This window comes from Triplophysa rosa, linkage group LG15 (assembly GCF_024868665.1).
Source record: "Triplophysa rosa linkage group LG15, Trosa_1v2, whole genome shotgun sequence".
Lineage (NCBI taxonomy): Eukaryota > Metazoa > Chordata > Actinopteri > Cypriniformes > Nemacheilidae > Triplophysa > Triplophysa rosa.
In genome coordinates, this window is record NC_079904.1 from 6,135,470 (window position 1) to 6,157,451 (window position 21,982).

Genomic DNA, 21,982 nt, shown 5'->3' on the forward strand with positions numbered 1-21,982 from the left:
TTAAGTATTTAAGTAAAGAAATCAGAACGCTTATAGTCTGATGCTGCAACAGTAGAGAATTTTATTCTTTAAAAACATCTGTATAAATATGCTTTATTGGATTCTCACACAATTATACACCACTTGAAAGTCTAGACTCATAATCTCTTGTCATGACTTTTAAGAAAAATGTAGTACCTCATAGGACGTATTATTCTGTAATCAGTTGCCAACAAGCTCATCAACGACTGGAGTTCTTTTAGGGAAGCACTAGCTCTTATGCTTTGCCAGAAAAATTTATTTTGTTTGTTGTTTTGAAAAATAACACAAGCCTAGACCACACCAGTGTGTTTGTTTGTTTGACCAGGAAGCAAGGTGAAAAAGCCATTCAAGAGTAGAAAGGCAAGACAGGTCAAATCCATACTTTGCTGGCCTCCTGGGTAATCTATGCTGACAGGTTGGGCATTTGAGAAACCCAGCAAGCTGACAGGCTGCCCATCCAGCATTATGGGGGGAGACAACCACACTTGTCAAACCTCATAATGTGTAAAGCTCTTTGTTTGAGCGCACAAATTTTTCAGAGGAACACATACTTTAATGAGAAAAAATGTTACTTCATAAGAACATTTATTTTTGCGAACAAAACACTTTTTGCACTGTACGACATTGATTTATAGTGAGCACTAAATTTAATAACTGGGATTTCTTGACATACTCTGAACTCAAATACTTAATGCAGATACTTAAAATTCATAAAATGAATTCAGTAAACACAAATGTCAACATAACCCAGCTGAATCTTTTGCAGGTAACTATTGAGCAACGGCATTACAAATGTAAAATTGCTTTATCTTAATAGAGAATGTGAAGCTACGTCAAACCGCGTTGAATGTTGCGCCATCTTGGGAGGATGGCTGCTAGTGCGTTTCATTTTTCATGTTTGATTAGGAAATATAACTATGGTAGGTCGGACTTGCTGTGTTAAAAACTGCAATAGCATTACGCAGAGTCCTTCAGGAAAAGCCCCTGGTTCTTTAACTTTCAATTTCTCCATATATCAAACAAAACAAGTAACGGTACATATCAAAACAATAATAGCAGTGGAGTATGATCCTCCCAAGATGGCGGTGCCACTGCAAAATGCAACATAGGGCGTGACGTCAGCTTCACCTTCTCTATATGGAATGAAGTTACAATAGGCTACATCACAAACGCGTTTTTCCATCTCTTCTATGACGTGTTTGACCGCTGCGCTCGTGTCTTTTGCAGCATCTCGTGCGTGACCACCGCTTGTAAAGTAAAAAATAATAACTTTCACACGCAGCGTGCCGCATCAATGTTAGTTACAAAACAATCAAAAGGACCTGGAGGCAAGGCAAGCGTTACGAGCTTTCTTTACAGTTGCGGCGATTTCTGTTAATTCCGTTATTGCATCACATCGCAAAAGCGCGTCTCGAGATCCCCGCGTTGTGCATCTCGTGAACGCGGTGTCTCGCGTTTTTAGACGCAAAGATGCGTTTTGTGGGAACCAAACATAATTTCAATAGTATTTCATGCAAATCAAGATCATTTTATGTGTATATACATTTCGCGTTTTCATATGTCCCATAATTACTGCTCATATAAGATCAACCCCTTTGAGGCAGACGGCAGAATGACATCAGTTCTCTGGTGCCGCTGCGGGCTGACCTCGGTCAAAGGCGGGCGCTAAAAGGGTGACAGAAAGCTTTCGGAGTGCCAGGACCCGCAGACATCTGACGTTCATTTCACGACTATAAGTGGCAAAGTGTTAAGATCATTGGCAAAGAAATGCATCCTTTACAAACTGTAATTACAAAGCATGTGGCAGTGATTTGGAGGGTTAGCATGTGGAGCAGAAGGACAGCCTGTCACCGATCTGTCAGCCAGTCACCGCCACACAGAGCCTGGCAACAGAAAACGCAGCCAATAACCGTCTTTTAAACAGGAGTCAATTAGAATACGCGAGAAATACGAGGCGTGCAATGATCGACGTCCTAGGTGGATGTTTAGAGATTTCCGGGAGATGTGAGAAATGCTTTGTGGGTAATTGAGTCAAATAACCACATGATGACTGACGGAGGTTAATATGATTCCGTTTACGTTTAATAAATGCACAAGAAAGCACAGAAAACAGTTTTAAAATAGTTGTTTTATTTCATATACAAATTTCTTAACTCACAATTGGATGGGTGAACACGTACTCAATGGGGATATAAAATGTTTGGTCATCCTTTAACTACATAAGGCATACAAAAGACAGCAGGCTACATGAGAATTTCTGCTGGGGATTGGTATTATGATCCCCTACAACTGTGAAGAAATTGATGTAGTATTGTCTACTGATGTCTTAAGTATTATACATTATGAATGGTGCTTAACAGAAGCATTGCACACAGTAATTGTGAAGTTTGTTTAGATGCATGACTGGCTTGTTTGATCCAACAACATCATTATTAGCGTTCAAAAGATAGTGTAGTGAGAATATGTGGAAAACAGAGAAATGCTTCATTATATATTTTTAATAAGGTACGTTCCTTGATTTCTTAAATATCTTGTATTTTTCTGGTTAATATTGCTGTCCTTTTTTATAAACATTTGTGAAAATCTGTGAGAGTTTGATACACTATATTATATTGGAAGACTCATACTGCGTGTATAAATGTGTGTTTTTTTCACCACAACCAAAAACTATCTATTGTGCAAACTCATAACAACGTTTGTGCAAAATTGTGGAAAAGTGGCTCTTGTTTTCTACAATAAAGCCTCCATATCATCATTTGTAATTATAAACTTCAAAAACATCTCAACCAACTGACACCAGCACAGAAAAGCATTACACAAATTTCTCTATGTACACAAGTAATGCAAGATATACGTATTTCATATTAAAAATGCTTACATTTGAAGTGCACAAATACACGTAAAATATATATCACAAAAGCTTTTTACAAACATGTATTCAAACTCATTGTCCTAGCGTGTGACTGGTATAAATGTAACATTCGCTGTTCAAGTTAGCCGACTTTTTTTAATCGTGTTACCCAACATGAATTTTAAGCTACGTTTAGTGAGTGTAAAGGTTGGCAGGTTTGTGGTAAAGGACGTGTTGTGCTGTGCCTGAGACAATCTGTGCAAATGTTACTGTGAGGTTGTGAAAACCGTATCACACAAGGTCCATGAGATATCTACGGCATTGAGTCAGAACTGTAAACAACACCGGGCTCTTATACTTTTGGAAGATGGGGTTCAAGTCTGATCTGTAGGTCCAAACACTGTCGTTATGCTCTTCCAGATTGAACTCGTGTCTCCTCTTCTTTCAACCATACGGCATCTTATGATAAGGGGACTTTTGAGCATCGAGATCTCTGTTACGAGGTCACCAATGTGTAGATCATACTAGAAGACAAGACAAACGAGCATTATTGACATTGTGTGCAGATAAACAAAGTTAACCCTTTAAGGTCCAGTGTATGAAATTTAGGGGCATCTAGCGCTGAGGTCACGAATCACAACCAACGGTTCTTTCCACCCCACCTCCTCCATTTTGAAGTGCTACAGTGGCTGCAACAGGACTAAGATGTCGTCACGTTTTGGTTTCTTTGCCGAAGGAGATAACGTATTTATGAAACGCTCTGTAGTGCAGTTTGTCCGTTTAGGGCTACTGTTGAAACAACATGGAGAATTCCATGTAAGGGGACCCGCGGTGTATGTAGATAGAAATAGCTCATTCTAAGATAATAAAAACATAACGCTTCATTATGTACGCCTCTGAAGACATAGTTGTATTATATTGCATTTCTGACAATAGATCCTCAAAAAAATGACACAAAGCACCTTAAAATAAAAAACTAAAGAGTGGAAGGCGAGAACATTTAAATTCGCTTTATATGTTGCCGATTTTGTTGCCTGATGATGATTGATAGCAGACATCACTACCAACTTGCACGAGCGCTTGGGAGTCGGCCATTTGCAAAGTTATATTGATCTCTTCATTCGAAGGTGTTAAAAGAGCTATTTAAAAATGCCCATTAAACAAACATCAGAGGGATTTTAGTTTCTAAAGCCTCCAGCAAGCTATGAAATAATCAAATCAATTGAACAAACTGGTTCATCTAGATTCAAGAAGACTAAAACTTTTTCAATTAAATTTACATAGAGATTTGCAAACAGTACATCTTAAATTATGATGAAAATGAAGACAAAAACAATTTCTTTCCTGTATAAATGTTGCTGGTACAATGCTAGTTCTAGTTTTCTTATATGCATTTGGCAGGGTGTTTCGATTTCGGTTTTAAAGGGATAGTTTGCCAAAAATACGAAAATTCTGTCATCATTTACTCACCCTTATGTCATTGCAAACATGAATGACTTTCTTCTGCAGAACACAAAAGAAGATATTTTGAAGTATGTTGGTAACCAAACAATGATCCCCTATTGACTTCCACTGAGCGATTTCTCAAAATATCTTCTTTTGTGTTCGATAAAAGAAAGTCTTACACCGTGTCTACATCGGACGCGGCGTGGCGCGATGCTACGCGACAAAAGACAACACAACGAATTAGAATCTATTATAATTTAAAATTTTGTCCACACTGAATGCGGCACAATGCGACTATCACATTAGAACAAGCCTTGTGTCATGTCGCACCGGTCGAGTCCAGTGTAGACATGGTGTTACAAGGTTTGAATAACACAAGGGTAGGGATGTAACGATTCACCGTGAGCCGGTTGAAAATCGGTTATAATGTGTGACGATTCAAATTGGTTGAGGTTTGAACTGAATCGCAATACATTTTTTGAACAGCAGGGGCCGCTATTTTGACTGCAAACCTAAACGTGGACATGCTGATATTTCTTAAATGCAAAAAAATCCAAGAAAAGCACAGACAGTATTAGGTTGTTTATATTAAATACTTTTACTTATACTTTTTCTATTATTAATTTGTTTTAAAATTGCAGTTTAGTTTTGTTATTTGAAATAAAAACAATTATTATACAAAGAAACGTGAAGCATTTAAGAAATAATGCAAGGGAAGTTGTTCATTTCTAATTTGTTCCAACTCATTTTGTAAAACTAAATCGTGAGTAAATCGTGAATAAATCGCATCGTGAGATCAGAATCGTGAATCGCATCGCATCGTGAGCTGAGTGAATCGTTACATCCCTACATAAGGGTGATTAAATAATGACAGAATTTTTATTTTTGGATGAACTACCACTTTGGATGAATCCTACAACTTTCATGAACTAACCCAGATCTTTATCTACTGCAACACATCACCCAATATTACACACTGTAGTTTGCATAACGCCCCACGTAAATATCTGTATGTGGTACCATTACTGCCTTCTAGATACCTTCTACACTAATCTAATGAACTTCATTACAAACATACTTCCAATTTCCATCTGGTGAGTTTTGTTCAAATGATCTTTTTTTGCCTCATGCACATTTCTATGAGTCTATTCTGTGAAATGAGCTCATCCCATGGGTTCAATCATACTGTCAGGGAACGGCTTAATTAGTTCATTTCTTCCAAGCTAACAACAAACACAACAGCCGTCTTGTCACCAAATTATCCGGCTGAAACCACAGCATACACTCTCAGCTGGTGGAGGCATGGAGATGTAAGCTGCTGGCAGTATGGAAAATGACAGCTTCACCATCTTGATAATCACTCCGGGCAGGTCCTGCATGATATGGACTATTTATTTATAATGCAACGCCATATGTTACTGATGTATGTTGATTTCACACTTGGGGCTATGAATGTTAGACCAGAATGTTCTTCATGGGCATTAATAGATAACAAGGGGTTGCCATGATAAAACTTGTATAAGCAGTTCTTGCCGTGACTTCTATCTTCAGCCTGTGGGGGTGAGAACAGAAGCAGCGTGAATCCCTTTATATTCCTACTCTTTTCAAAACGTCATCTCTGGAAAGTAGATTTATATATGCTCTTTGAAATTATATCAGCGCATCAATACAATGCATATGAAGCATGCATATTTAACCTCAGAATATTATTTAGATGAAATCGCAAATGTGAAATATCGAGTGTTAAGGCAGGTATAGAAATAAGTATGTTTAAAATTGAGATGGTGTTGTTTTATTAAGGACTAGGCTTATTTTAAAACATGCTTTAGTGAGGAAGATCAATGAATATTGTATTTGATCTTTGATTATAGACATGATCCTGATAGTTCTGCAAAGATCTGAATAGTATAAGGCGAGCTGTGCTCCAAAAATGTGCCTTTGCCATTCGTATGAAGTTTAAACATATGAGAAGAACTAGTGTGAAATTTCCTCAAATCTCTCCGTTTCACTTTTATCAAAGCGGCACGCTTCTTTCTTGACTCATTAGGTTTGAATGGTGTTTCGAAAAAAGGAAACTGCAGAGCAGCTATTGTAATTGGATGGGGATGGCCCGGTGCGCTGATATTGAATTTGCAATTGATCTGTAAAAGGGTTAGAAAGTACATTAGAAAATGTTAAGATCTGAAGACAATTGGACAACATGCATTAAATCAGAGGCTACAAAGGAATTATTTGAAATGTTTATACAAACTGTATAACATTGTGTCCACAAAATAAAAAGTTTCTAATATAGAATCCATTGTAGCTCATTGTGTATCATCATAATGGCTGGTGTAAACAAAACTCTAAATCAGGGATTCCCAAAGTAGGGGTCGGGACCCCCGGGGCCGCGAGGGTGGGGTCGCAAGATGATTTCCAGAAATCTTTTTTTATTAGGAATAGCGTATTTAATCAATAAGTGTAACAAAATATTAGTTAAGTTAAAAATAAAACCATGCAAATAAAAAGCCATCAGTCTTTGGAATCTCCTCCCCCTCGATCGTGACCCCTGAGGTGATTACATCACATTAGCAACCGCATTAGGTTAGGTGCAGCAAGTCAATTTACAGCACCACGTTAAACATTACGATATGTGCACGCAAATGATTTTTCACGCTTTAAGTTTAGTATATTTTTATTTGTCGAAATGAAACGTTAGTTAATATCGACCAAAGACAACGCAGGGAGGCCAGCGGAGGAGGGCAGAGAAGCGCTACAGTCAGAAAGGCCAGAAGAGGCTGGCGTTTGCATAAAGAGGACATCCATCAGCACTCGAATCAGTTTGATGAAATTTGACCATCTGTAGTAATAGTTCATGGTTTATGTATAAAAACTAGTAAAATAATAAGTTATATATAATGTTAGACTGTGTTATTTTGTGTTGTCAAAACACTCGTGCAGTGTGAGATTGACAGGTTATGGTGTCCAGAAAAACGAGTTTCACATCTTTAAAGTGATGGATTCCAATAGATGTGGAAATCCCATTCCAGGAGCAAATAGTGTTAAATAATGTAGAATACAAAATTGTCCCGACACACATCAATTGCCTTTAATCGTGCAAAAGGTCTCAGACTTGTTTGCATGAACGGTGAACCTAGAATATGTGCATTTTTTATATCTGTGCATTAACATTTAATGTGACATGATATAATGTGAAGAAAAAAGATTTCTGGAATTCGACCTAAAGGCATGTTCCCATCGCCATCCAAGTCCTTGCCAATTCAAATATACTGTATGTTTACATATACATCTCTGCTGTGCTAGGCTCAAGATTGCTTTCACTATAGCAGACAGACTATAAGGCACTCACCAGTAGAGATAGTAGAAGAATGAGAGGACAAAGAAGGACATTTTGCACCAGGCTTCTTTTTGGCAGAATTTCAGAGTGTCTCCATTCATGACAGATGCCGGATCGTAGAGAAGCTCCTTGGTGTCGGTGGGGCTGTGGAAGTACCTGCCGAAGACGGGAAAAACAAGAGGCGGGTAGAACAAAGTCTGTTCCGTCCGCTTTCTTTGGGCTTCTGGAAATATAGCATGAGAGTGTGATTTAAACATGATCTGTTTTTGTTGTTGGTGATCATCATTGGTGAAATCTGAGCTAATTATTCTTTATTTTCCCTATACATTTCACTTATTGACAGTTTAGTAGATTTTTGATAACAACTTAAGAAAATCTTCAGTGTTTTATTCTTCACTATTAGTCTACAGAAGACCGAGTGGGAAGATCTCATCTTATGAGAGTGATGGCAGTTATTCAGCACAGCTCTGAACGTTTTGTAATAAACCCTAAAGGAAGATTTTACGTTCTACTGCAAAATGACTGAAGCTCATTTGATCCAGTTGTGATTTCTCAAGTTGTTTCACTGTGCCATGAAACATTGAGTCTGCTATTATTCATCTGGAAGAAATGAGAAAGACTAATGTACATAGACAAAATTAACTGGAAAATTCACTAAACGGTTGTGCTGCTTCAGCACACAACATTTCTATTTAAAATGCAATAGTATTTCAGCGAAAAACAGTGCATCTTATTGAGTAAACACACCTTAAAGAAACATTTAAACCAAAAATGAAAATTCTGTCATTATTTACTCATCCTAGAGTTGTCCCAAATCTGTACAAATTTATTTGTTCTGATGAACACAGAGAAAGATATTCGGAAGAATGCTTGTAACAAAACAGTTCTCCGCCACCATTGACTAACATAGTAGGAAAAATTACAATGATAGTCAAAAGTAGGGATGCACCGAAATGAAAATTCTTGGCCGAAGCCGAAGAAAAATGAAACACTTGGCCAAAGGCCGAATACCGTACACTGAACATGTTTTTTTTGCATTTCTTCTATTTATTTAGCTTTTATTTTTTTAACTATTGCATAAACTGAATGGTCAAAATGTGCTTTTCATTATTTGTCTTGCTTTTCAATAAAATACAATATATCTTAAAATAAAATTGAGCGAAACAAAGTCAATTAACTCCCTTCATGAATAGCCTATATTAGGCCTATAACTGACTGCTAAAAGAATGTAATGTAAGTTACTCTGTACCCCTACAACAAAACACTTCATTAAAAAGTGTCATTCAACATTAGGCCTATATGCTAAAAATACGAATAAAAGAAAACTGTTGGATTATTATAGGCTACATTTCAAAATGATTTAAAGAAAATAAACATCCAATGCAAGCAATTCTGACTGATGCTGACTGACAACCATTTCAGTTCACGCCTCTCCTCCAAACTCTGCCCACAAAAGCCAGCTGTTCTCTCAGAAGGTGCACTCGTGGTCGGGATGCACAGGACATACTTTGACAAGTTGTTTAGTACAGGGAACTGAGTGCACGCGACCACTGTATGATGTCAAAGGATGTCGCGAGCGGCGAGGCTAACGTACTGTCAGACCGCCCGCTTCCTTCTGAAGTAAAGTTACCGACCAGTAAAAGACGAAATTTACTCCCGTGCGGCAAGTCCCGTGTTGTGGATATATATATATATACACACACACACACACACACACACACACACACACGCACGCACGCACGCACACACACACACACACACACACACACACACACACAGTTTTCTGTTGGTAACAGAAAACCGTCCCCATTGACTTGCATTGGTTTTGTCAATGGGGACCAATGTTTTTTGGTTACCAACATTCTTCAAAATATCTTCTTTTGTGTTTTGCAGAAGAAAGAAAGTCATACAGGTTTGAAATGACAAGAGGGTGAGTAAATGATAGCAGAATTTTCATTTTTGGCTGAACTATCCCTTTAAAGAACAGGATGGCCCAGACAATTGTGATTTCTCAGGATATCTATTTCTGTTGTATCTGTCTGGTATGACACTTTAATAAGAGTTAAAGACTGGTTCAGATGCTCACCTCCATGTGTTGTAGAAGAGCAGAGGGATGTTCAGGCCTACAGTAAGCCACTCCTGAGCGCACAGGAACATGATACAGAAGAGTACATGGATGGAGTATTCTGGAAGCACCAACTGTACAAAGAATAGAGAAGTAAATCAGATATTTCTTTCACATTGGGAATAATAGGATTAACCATGTGACTCAAATTTAGGTTTGATTTGTTGGAGTAGATTTTTGTTATCTTTACTGCACTTGGTTCATTCTCAAGAAAGAACATTGATGTGTTATATGACTGCTGTCCTTCGAAACCCCTTAGCTCCATATTTCATGATTTTTATTTTTTGTCATGTTATTAGTCAACCTTTATGTTTGTCACTTATATTGGCAAATATCTAACCAATATAAACTATTATAACTAAAATATAAAGTTCCTGTCAACTTTGACAACACATTATGTAATCATTTAAAATGTAGGTCAACAGTGTTTTTTCCATTTCATGAAAAACAGCGAATTTGGACATACAAGGTTTCAGAAGGACAGCGATCAGTAAAATATTACATTGCATTGCTTCTATGTCATTTACATGTGTGCTGATTTTTTAAAGGGAAAGTGCTCCGTTTATTGGTAACCAATTATTGGTCAAAATATTTAATAAAGAACTTGAGGTGCACATATATATTGGGCAATAATCTGTAAAAAAGCAATTTTTCACACTTTTGGTCGATAGTTTAAAAACAGACGATGATCGGGCCGATATATCCTGTCAATCGAAAGAGGACAGAAAAAAGGGAAGAATTAGTGCTCTGTATATAGAAAATGTTAGGAAACATCACCAGTTTGATATTCAATATTATTAGTTATTACATGAATTAATAACATTCAGAAAAAAAAAGAAAAAAAACTTCAATCTTCAGAATCGGCATCGGCAGATATCACTCTGTATAATCGGCTATCGGTGGAGAAATTTAGTATCGGTGCATCTCTATAAGAACAAATAAGAGTTAAAGGGATGTCTTGAAAAGTTAAATAAGATGGCCGTTTTAATATTGTGGAATTCTGCCGGCACAGATTTTGTGTGGACCTATGCATAAAATCAAGAGTTTCAATGAAATGTTCTTCTTGACACAGACTACTTGATTAAAAGCAGTAAATGTTTGGAGAACAAGTCTGATGACTACAGTTAACATTGAGGACACGTGTTTTTAGGTCGTATTAGTTCACCTTCAGCTGAGGAAGAACAGGACAATTTTTGGCATCACTGCTGTGCCAGTTTGCTGCAAATGGACAAGAAAGGGGAAACTTAGGGCAGATACTCAAGTTGCTGTACTTGATTTTACTGTGACTGACAGTTTTTTTCTAATGCCTGTTCCCTGTGGTATTTGCTTGGCAGGACAGTCCAACAAAGTTACAATGTATCTTGAAGCATTGAATGCATTGAAGTGGTGGAAGATACAAGCACAAGCATTATTAGTAAGAGTTATTATAAGAGTTATTTAATAAAAATAGGTAGACACTGTTGTGTAAAGGCCTTGATTTGTCAAGATAAGGTAAAATGGGTTTTCGAAGGCACTATCTAATACAGTATATAACCATTAAATCCAGTTTATTCATGATACAAACTGAGGGCTTACTTCTATGAAAAGGCTAATAGAAGACATTTATCATTGAAGTCACTATCCTAAGGCACAAACCTTTCCTGTGGAGGCCTTTCAACAGACGAAACCAAATGTGGCTCAGGTCAGCCTTGTAAAAGAGCTCATTAATGTGTGACCTGTCCTGACTATTCACCCTTTTTGATTCCAAAAAAAGTCTAAAAATACCCCACCCCCTTTACAAAAATACCTGGTATATAAAAATGTTCTGGACTAATTCCTCTTTTTGTGTCACATCCTCCTCTTCATAACAAGGGAGATATTAAACAAATTCAAAAATGTACAGTAATGAAAGACTTCAACATATTTTAGCCTGAAGTTATAGAAGCTATAAAAAGTTACAAAGAAGCTTCTCTAAGTTTATCTCTTGGCTTATGGCAAATGCTGATGGGTATTTTTTCAAAATTTAAGTTGAATTGTGAAGTGCTATTGGCATACTTAAAGTTTCTCTTCTCAAACTTTAAGTAAGTAAATCCTAATTTTTCTTTTAAGAACAAGTTATCTTCTTGCCATGGTAAATTTAAGCCACTGGCTCTGTTCTGCTTCGCTACTCTAACCGTAAAACCCTGAAAGTGAATGATGAGACTCTGCAAGGCATGCAAATAGTTCCAATTAACTCGAAAATACATGAACAATAGCAAACATAAACATTGAGTAAAATACATTTTTATTAGACAACGGTAATTGATTTATAAGTAATGAGTTCATTTAAGAAAAATTCTCACTTCGATCAATGTTCTATTGAGCTCACCGCAATGCATTCTGGGATTGCACTCATGTAGAATTTAGCTAACATGAGCTATCTGAGGTGTACAGTACTTTTACTCTCAAGTAAAATATATATATATATATTTTTAGCGTTTTTGCTTTTATTTGTATAGTTCAGTGAGAGAGAGGACAGGAAGCGAAGCTGGAGAGAGAAGGGGTGGAATCGGGAAAGGACCACGAGACGGGAATCGAACCCAGGTCGCCCAAAGCCCACAAGGCTATCGGCTCCTTCAAGTACATTTTAAGATACCTACTTTACCAAAATGTTTTTACTTTGGAAAAAAAATCTTGACTACAACATTATAAAGCTTAATATCATACTTTTTATTCCACTACAATTCATAAATACATGTTGATATTTTACCTTTAATACTCAAGCCTAAACTATAAATATAGTCATTTCTATAAGTATTTTTGTTCATATATTTTACTGCTCAGAAAGTACTAGATTTAATATACTTAAATATTAAAGGTAAAAACATGTAAAATGTATTTAAAGGAAAAGTTGAACACAAAAGATGTTTTAAAGAATGAAGGAAAGCAAACAGTTCTGGGGCACTTTTGACTACTATTGCAATTTTCCAGTTCAATGGTGGCCGAGAACTGTTTGGTTACAAGCATTCTTCCAAATATCTTTCTCTGTTTTCATCAAAACAAAGAAACTTATACAGATAAGAAACAACTAGAGTAGGGCTGTCAAACGATTAATCGCATCCAGAGTAAAAGTTTGTGTTTACATATATGTCTACGTACTGTGCATATTAATTTTGTATTTATAAACACAAAAATATATACTTACATGTGTATATATAGTGGAAATATTTGTATGTATTTATTTATATTTACAATTTTTTAATTATATTTCAAATAAAATTATATATACATGTATATTTTATATTTGTCTTAAATATATGCATGTATGGTATGTGTTTATAAACACAAAATTAATATGCACAGTTCACAGACATATATTATGTAAACAAAAAGTACTTCCTTAAAATACTAACTCCATAAACAGATCAGATTTGGGAAATGCAGAATAATCTTTAAGTGCACACTGGCGGCTGGAACAGGAGGGACCCATCTGAAATCAGTCAATCTGTTAGACTTCAGGGCTTCTAAACATCTAAATAACTTCAGGCATAATAATCTGTCCTTCATTTCGCAAGCACTTATTAACAAACAAAACAAGAAATTGCAGGAGAGTTTTAAACTACATGTTTATAGAAAAATTTCGATATAATATATAATTTCATGATATGGGACCCTCTCTGTAAAATTCAGGATGAAGTCTCAACCTAATTATAAAGTAATGAGCATCAAAGTTCGATTTCAATCATTAACATTGCTTTAGTCAGTATTAAAGATATCAAAGTTATATTTACAGAATGTTCTTTACATGATTTTATGTATAAAACAGTAAATCAGAAAAGAAGACTTTAGCTGGGTTTTCATAGCAGTGTCACATACTGTGTATAAAACCATACTGTACAACAACACTCTTGCTCATTTGATTTTGCTTTAATGCATATTAATGCCATTAAAGATGGTCTTCAGTATTTCTCTAAGCTGGAACAACACATTTCCCTTAAAATGTGAGCAAAATATTTCTTTCAGATCTGACATCTTTATGTATGAGTTTAAAATCCTTTTTATGTCAGTCATACACTTGAAGCCACTTTGTCCCATGCCATTGTTATATCTATACATTAATTATGGGGGTTGTGGCCAAGGACTGCTCAGAGCTTTGAGAGATTTTAAAGTGTAACTGTTAAAGAACAAGAGCTAGAAACAGCCTCTTCAGAGTTATGTCACCTAATGAGGTCTACTGCGGCTGAGTGGTTTGGTGGAGTGTCCTTAACATCCCCATTCTCTCTCTCTCTCTCTCTCTCTCACCCTCTGTTCCTATCACATTCTCGCCAGTCTGCCACCGCAGGTTTCTTCAATTAACACTACTTAGGACTAATGACAGGACGGGGCCCATTATGTTCATGCCCCACCATTAGCGCAGAGCGGACCAGAGCAGGAATCAAGTCTGTAATGAGGGAAAGTGTCATCACTATGTATATAATAAGAACAGAGATGTAAAGGGAATAGCATAACGCACAGTGGGCTGGAGGTGTCAATACCGTTAGATGTATTAACATTTATTGTGTTAGAAAGTGACCACAAGAAGAATTAAATATGAAAATAATTAAAAAAGTGCTATAAAATGAAATTGTAAATAATTTAAGTTCATTATTATTGGTATGTTATGTACTTGGTAGTATAATGTGTCACCGGTGAACATGACATGAGGTAATTGACAAGAGGAGACGTGGCTTTGGAGAGAGGGTTGGACAATAATAATTCTGTACTTTTTGTTTGCTATATTTTTAAGCAACCATCTGTCCAGGGGCTATCTACGCTGGTTTAGCACAGCGCTGCGTATATTCAAATGAGTCATTCTTATTCTTTTTTGCACAAAAACGGCTCTTCAATTATTCACAAAAGTCCTTAAAATCGTTAATGGTTTACATAATTCATTTTGTAAATCAGGTGCTCGATTTATTCAAATGACGTGATTAAGAAATGAAAACTCAAATATACTCAAATATACTAAGACCCAAATAAACTACATGTAGTTTAAAACCCACTAAAAGTTTGAAACACACACATGAACCATAAATTAATGAAAACCCTCAAAAATCTTTTTATCCGTATTACAATGACAAATCTGTCTGCAGCTCTCAGATTAGCAGCAGCAAAAATGTTCTCGGCCTCTGCAGATCAAAAGAACCGCTGGTCTCCAATTACTGTCTTTCTCTTTCAATAGCAGCTAATAATTAACTGCAGCAAAGAATTATACATATTTTCTCTTTAAAGAACACCTATCCCCATGAGACAGCATAGCATATGCACTGGCTCCCCATTACGCTATTCAAGATTTACATTCACACATGTGAGGTAGGATGCCGTGGCTGAAATGAACATTAGAAACGAATTTACTTTTAAAGGCTGAAAAGGTCAAGATATTTAGCATATTCAAAATGAAGCAGGGTCCCATGCTGACATCACAACAATTCCTAGCAGTAATACTATAATATATGATATGCTAAGAAAAAGGTCATTTATTTCTGTACGAGTTCCCAGAATGGATAAAAAATATATACAGTTCAGTTTGGAAACACTTACTTTTATATTTTTATTTTTTCCACCTTTTAGAATATAAGTAAACTCTTCAAAACTATAGAATAGCAAAATTCAAACTGTGGAAATTAATCAAAACTATGCATGTTAAATTTCAGCATATTCAACGTGGCAACCATTTAACTAAAATTTGCAAAATCGTTCTCTTGGCATTTTATCATTCAGCTAATTGATGTCTCACTCTGGGTGTCCGTTTTTTGAGTTCCCATCTATTCAGAGCTGTTATTGGCTGCTTTTTCATCATTATTTGGTCCAAGTCATCCATTAAAAATATTTTATTTTGTTCTAAAGCAAGAAATTGATATGTTGGCACATGTTTTTGTCTACAAACGTAATTACAAACATTGAAGTGTAAACCTTGAGATAAAAAGACTGTTAAGCGTTTCTAAACTTTTAACCGCTACTGTCATTGTGTTTTTTTGTGGTAGTACAGTTACAATGCATTCAAGGCCTTTTCACACCAAGAATGATAACTATAAAGATAACTATAGTTGTAAAAATTATTTTACATTTAAAACTACAGCACAAGAATAATGATAAGAATACAGGGGAACAATATCATTGGGATCACTTTCAGAAAGTTTTTTTACTGAGCTGATGACCCATGACACTGAAACAAAAATAACATTTTCATTTAAAGGTGCAGTTTGTAACAATTTTGCAGTAAAATATCCAAAAACCACTAGGCTAATGTTATATATTTTGTTCAGCTGAGTACTTACAATATCTCAAATGTTTCCAACTACTTGTAAATCGTGAAAAAAATCGCCATTCTAAACAGTGACACGGGGCTGTGCAGTCGCCGGTCAATGGCGTCATATCCGTGTTACCCTTTGTTACCGCCTTTACTGACGTAGAAACCGCATGACAACAGTGTCGTGGACAAATGCGGAAGTAGTGCCTAGCGTCACTTATTTATAGACCACAATTATTCGCGACATTTATAAAACTTAACCTCATCCGCTAACATGATTTCTCTTTCCCGTCTGATTGATGGCCATCAGCGGTGGAGTTGAAGACAACAGATCCCATCATTCCACGCTCCTTCACAGCGTCATCAAGCTACGGCATTATTGTAGTTTTGATCGTGCGCCCTCTAGCGGCGGTTTTTTACAAACGGTAGCTTTAAAGTGCTTGCACATTTAAAATGTGCAGCAGGGGCATTATAAAATAAAAAATAAAACATAATCATCTGTTGGTAATTTAGTTATTGTTCTAGTTATCTTTATACAGTAGTTATCGTTTTGGTGTGAAAGGGCCTTTAAACTTTCTTGAAACCATTTATAGAATATACAATACAAGCGTACAATACAATAATATGGGATTGTACTGTACAATTGATGAATAATAACTATCCTTAAAATTAAAAAAATCTAACACTGACTAAAAGTAAAAGTTTTATGACAAACATGCAAATGAAATCAGGCGTTGGTTAAGAGACAATGGCACCAGGCTGGAAGGGTTACACTAACTGAAAGTTACAGTAGAACACAGATTTTTTAAGGCCAGAGTTAATTATACCATAGAGCGGCAGTACCGCCACACCTCTGATGAGTGCACATTGTCCCACAGTGCCGTGACAGTCTAATAGCCTGCTGCCCTCTGCACACCCATGTCTCACACCTAACAAGATGCACACAGAGACAAGATACTGTCTGATTACCACTCAGATGTTGCTATTTTTAAAAGCCACAAAGGAGAATGCTCTTTTCATTCCCTGCAGAGAGAAAGATGACTAAATAGCCTTTGAACATAAGGCTTTCCTTTCAGAGAAATGCGCTGTGAAAATTTCACAGCTCTGTTAGCGGAACCAATGGCGTAACTTTGTGGGTGGGACTATCTGTTTGGCAGACTAATGGCAGATGGAGTGTTCAGTAAACTTGATATATTTATATACAATATTTTAGAAGTTCTCTTTGTTGTGACACTACTGCCACAGATCGATGATTTTATTATAGTAAAAAAAGTGTAATTAAACTTTTTGTTGGTGGATTCATTACCATTTGTATAACCATAAAATCATACAAAAACCATAGGTAAAAACAATGGCTACTATAGTGAGACCATGATATCTTTGTGGATTCTATGATTTAACAACAAATGAAGTAAAAAAACTGTTGGTTACTATAGTTAAACCATGGTTAAAGGGATACTTCAGGCTTGAATCCAAATTTCCCCATGTTTTACTTAGTGAATGTGACTTTCTTCTTGAAGAATAATGCAGTCAGAGTTATAATCAATAAAAGAATGGCTCGACAAGGCTCCGTGGTCTTAACAAAGGTCTTCTGAAGCGAATCGATGTGTTTGTTTAAGGGAAATATCCATATTGACAACGTTATTAACGATAATGTCCAACATGCGCTCCAGGCGAACGAGAGGCTTGTTTTTCCGCTAAATGATGGTGACGAAAGCGCCCGCCCAGAGGTGGCGGTGTTTCTATTGGTTGAAAATGAAAAATGCTGTGTTCGTCACAGGAACTTACGACACGCCTGCGTCATTTGCCGGAAAAACAAGCCTCTCGTTCGCCTGCAGCGGATGTTTGACATTATCGTTAATAGCGTTGTCAATATGGATATTTCTCTTAAACAAACGCATCGATTCGCTTCAGAAGACCTTTGTTAAGACCACGGAGCCGTGTCGAGCCGTTCTTTGATCGATGGATGCACTTTTTGGAGCTTCAAAAAATTGCCCCCCATTCACTCCCATTCTACCGCTTGGAAGTAAAAGTATACGTGGTATTATAACTCCGACTGCATCATTCTTCAAGAAGAAAGTCACATTCATTTAGGATGCCTTGAGGGTAAGTAAAACATGGGGAAATTTTGATTCAAGCCTGAAGCATCCCTTTAATTTTCATAAAGGTCGACTATCGTTATCATCATCATTATGGGATTCAAATAAAAAGAGAGAGGCTGCTGCACTGCATACAGGTCTTTTATTACCAACTCTCCGCCTTTCAGCTGAAATATGTCATGCTCAGTTATTGCATGTTCTGCGCAAATGCCTTTGGTGATGAATGCGAGTGTGAAGTGCGGGACAGAAACGTTTGTACTGCAACATCAAAAAGCAGCTTCTCATTTGAACAACAAACGCACATCGTTGGCAACCATGGGGGATTACGCCACACTCCCCAGCGGAGGCCTCTGATTGGCTGCTCGATTATTGACCTTGTCCTTCAAATTTAGGGGAAAAAAGCTTAGACTAAGAGAAAGACATGGTCACAACAATGAAACTGCTGGGGCGGAACTTGAAAAGATGTTTATTGTGATTCATAGATTGTCGAAATTGTATTCAGGAGACAGTATTTGACAGAAAAGTAACAGTCAAACTTATGATCTCATCAGTTCTTTAACTAAGATTGACAAATAATTATCCTTTCATATGTTGTTTGTTCAAATTAAGCACATTAATATCAACCACCTAAACTCTAGAATATAAACACTGGTTTGCATTTCCATTGAATTCCCTGACAGCTTTAGCCAATGATGTGCAGATAAATTAAATTAAATTTAGTTATTAGCAACTATTGTATGAATACAATGTATGAATGCACCATAACAAATGCTACTGTACAACAGAACAAGATACAAACAAACTGGCACGAGGACCTAAATTACAGATCATGGAAGATACAGTAGTGTAAGTGTTAGCAGATGTCTAAAAATATGCCGGTGGTTTGCAAAGAAGCTCTGGGTGACTCAGCATAAGTATATTATATTTTTTGACTACCAGTCACCCCAGCGAAGCTCCATTTCCTCCTCGATTGTCTAGAAGATTCATGCTCAATGTGTTTTGGTGAAGGCCTCATCCTCACACGACACAAAATGACACTACTGCCACAGACTGACATTTATACTAGCCGAACAATGTAAGAAAAAATGTGTTGTGGGTTGTGAAAAATACTAAACCTACAATATAAAAGAAAAACTTACTGAATATTACGTCACACTAGTCCTGAATACCTTATTTAAAGGGACAGTTTACCCCAAAATAAAAATTCTGTCATCATTTACTCACCCTCGAGTTGTTCCAAATCTGTATTAATTTCTTTGTTCTGATGAACACAGAGAAAGATATCTGGAAGAATGCTTGTAACCAAACAGTTCTTGGCCACCATTGACTACCATAGTAGAAAAAATTACAATGGTAGCTTTCCTGTAGCTCAGTGGTTAGAGCATGGTGCTAGCAACGCCAAGGTGATGGGTTCGATCCCAGGGATTGCACATATTCAGAAACAAAAATGTATAGTATCATGCAATGTATTGTAAGTCGCTTTGGATAAAAGCGTCTGCCAAATCCGTAAATGTCAAAAGTGCCCCAGGACTGTTTGCTTTCCTACATTCTTCCAAATATCTTCTTTTGTGTTCAACAGAACAATGACATTTATAAAGTATTTTTTCCTACTATGGTTGTCAATGGTGGCGAAGAACTGTTCTGTTAAAAGCACTCCTCCGAATATCTTTCTCTGTGTTCATCAGAACAAAGATATACAACTTTGAAACAACTTGAGGGTGAGTAAATGAAGACAGAATTTTCATATTTGGGTGAACTGTTCCTTTAAGAGTGATTTACTCATCAAAAGATATACAGAAAAATGTAATCAATAATCTTGTTTGGCGGAAACTTCTTATTAAAGTATTTTATAAAAGCATTATCAGCATAGCTCTTGCTTGAGTGATATTTGTTAAATACTCTCTGGCTGGATTTACAAAGATCCTTGCCAAATTATCAGTAAGCCCATGTCAGTCAGGCAAAGGCTCACCCCAGTGGGATGTGATACAAGCCTTAAACCAAGTGTTTACAACCAAGATAATTAGAAATGATAATAAATGACAAAACCACAGGCACAAGAGAATCTAAAAAACTGCTTAGATGTCACTCGCTCACCAGCTTTAAAGCAAAGAACCAAACATACAGAAAATGCTTTATGTTCCTATGAATAAATGCTACTGTTCCTGTAGCTCCTGAACAGAATAGCACAAGCAATGCCAAGGTCATGGGTTTGACACCAAGGTAACACACAGTAATGTATATCTTAAATGAGCTGTAAGCCACTTTGGCTAAAATAATCTATAAAATGCATAAATGTATTTTGACAGTTTTGCGGTTACAGGTGTGCATGCAGAATATTGGCTATAAAATAACTGCGACTATCCCTTTTATATATAATAAATATACAAAAATCATTAGGCCTTTCTCTGTGTGAATGTAAAATATTTTTGAAAGGTTTAAAAAACAACAAGCAAATAAGAAAACGATTCAGTCCAAGCACACTATTAATACATAATACAAGTCCTCATTTGGCCAACATTACATTTCACAATGTTACCGTGTAAGGATTTTTTTAGGAAGTGCATTCCTCTTTCTTTCTACTTGCAGTCAGGTGAAACTGTGACAGCAGAATCCTTTTCTGGTGTGTGCACATGCACATGAACAGCTGGGACTCAAGACAAGCCTTATGTGATGAGACATATTGCTCATGAAGGCGGCTGTAAGGTGTTCTGCTGATGTTGGCACAATCCATTGAAAATAACAGCTTCTGGCCCCCGATAACAGCGCTTGAGATGTGCTTAGAGCTGGATTTCAAACCATATTAAAGTGTGGGAAATTTGATAATACACCTTTCATTAAAATGTCATCAATGGCAAACAATATAAAATGCTTTATTCATCATTTTCGCAGAGGACATCTCTTCTCTTTATGATGTATGTCTTTGGACGCAAGGATGGGGCTATGTAGAGTATCTGGCCAGACGTCCAACTTACAACACTCAGTTCCCAAACATTGTAATCAATTCCTGCCCTACATTTTTCCCTCATTCCATTCACATTTCTCATTCGGATACACATCACAATAAAAATTAAAACACCATTGAACTTCAATTTTATGCTAAGTTCAACAGACCACTATGTCTTGTGTGTTCATATAAATATATAGATATATTAATATTTTAAAAATGTATGTTTACAGACATTTCTAACCACAGTGAGGAGATAAAGTCAAGTATCATTTACAAACGATTTGACAGGTGAACTACTCCTTTAAGGATACGATATTATGGTTCAGTCAAACACCATTTAAATCATTTTAAGAGGTGCAGCTAACAAAGCTGTTCAAATGTAATGTTGGCAGAGATAACATTACAGTACCTTTCGCAGAAGGCAGCAGATCCTCTCAATGTTCCGAAGTCTTTCACGCTGTAGAAAGAAAAAAGATGCATTTGATCTCCCATAACATCTACATGGTTTATACAAGAAACAATGGTTTATAGTCTTTGAAGCAGACACAAATGCAAGCGCAGGAGAAATCTGAAGCAAAAATAATATTACTAACATGAAAACAACATTAGGTCTCCCGCGGACAGCTGTAAAAACAATGCTAAATGCAGATAATAAACTTAAACTAAATGTGCATGGGATAGCAAAATAAAGCACATTTACTTCTAAGCGTTTTTTAAAAGGAGGAAGAAAAGCTGTAGCATGCATTTGTTAGACGCACAGGAATCGAACCTGACTTGGTGCGTTTAGCGTCCTGCTATACCAACTAAGATAAAGGAACAACTGTTTACATTGACGCCACTGTTTTGAGCTTGCTGGGGTATTTTAAAAACCCTCTATTGCCAAAATAAAACAGCATTAGTAATGGTTCT

General features: G+C 36.5%; 1 protein-coding gene across 2 annotated transcripts in view; it reads right to left on the minus strand.

Moving 5' to 3' along the window:
- Nucleotides 1-2,142: 2,142 nt before the first annotated feature.
- cnih3 (cornichon family AMPA receptor auxiliary protein 3) overlaps nt 2,143-21,982 on the minus strand; it is a 28,273-nt gene continuing 8,433 nt past the window's right edge. The window contains exons 3-6 of one of the 2 annotated variants that reach the window (XM_057353675.1): nt 21,483-21,530; nt 9,742-9,854; nt 7,668-7,811; nt 2,143-3,396 (exon numbers count right to left, since the gene is read on the minus strand). In XM_057353675.1, the coding sequence (XP_057209658.1) occupies nt 3,369-3,396; nt 7,668-7,811; nt 9,742-9,854; nt 21,483-21,530 (333 nt within the window). In that variant the 3' untranslated portion in view covers nt 2,143-3,368. Of the gene's footprint in view, nt 3,397-7,667; nt 7,815-9,741; nt 9,855-21,482; nt 21,531-21,982 lie in introns of both variants that reach the window. The other variant, XM_057353674.1, reaches the window with a different exon arrangement.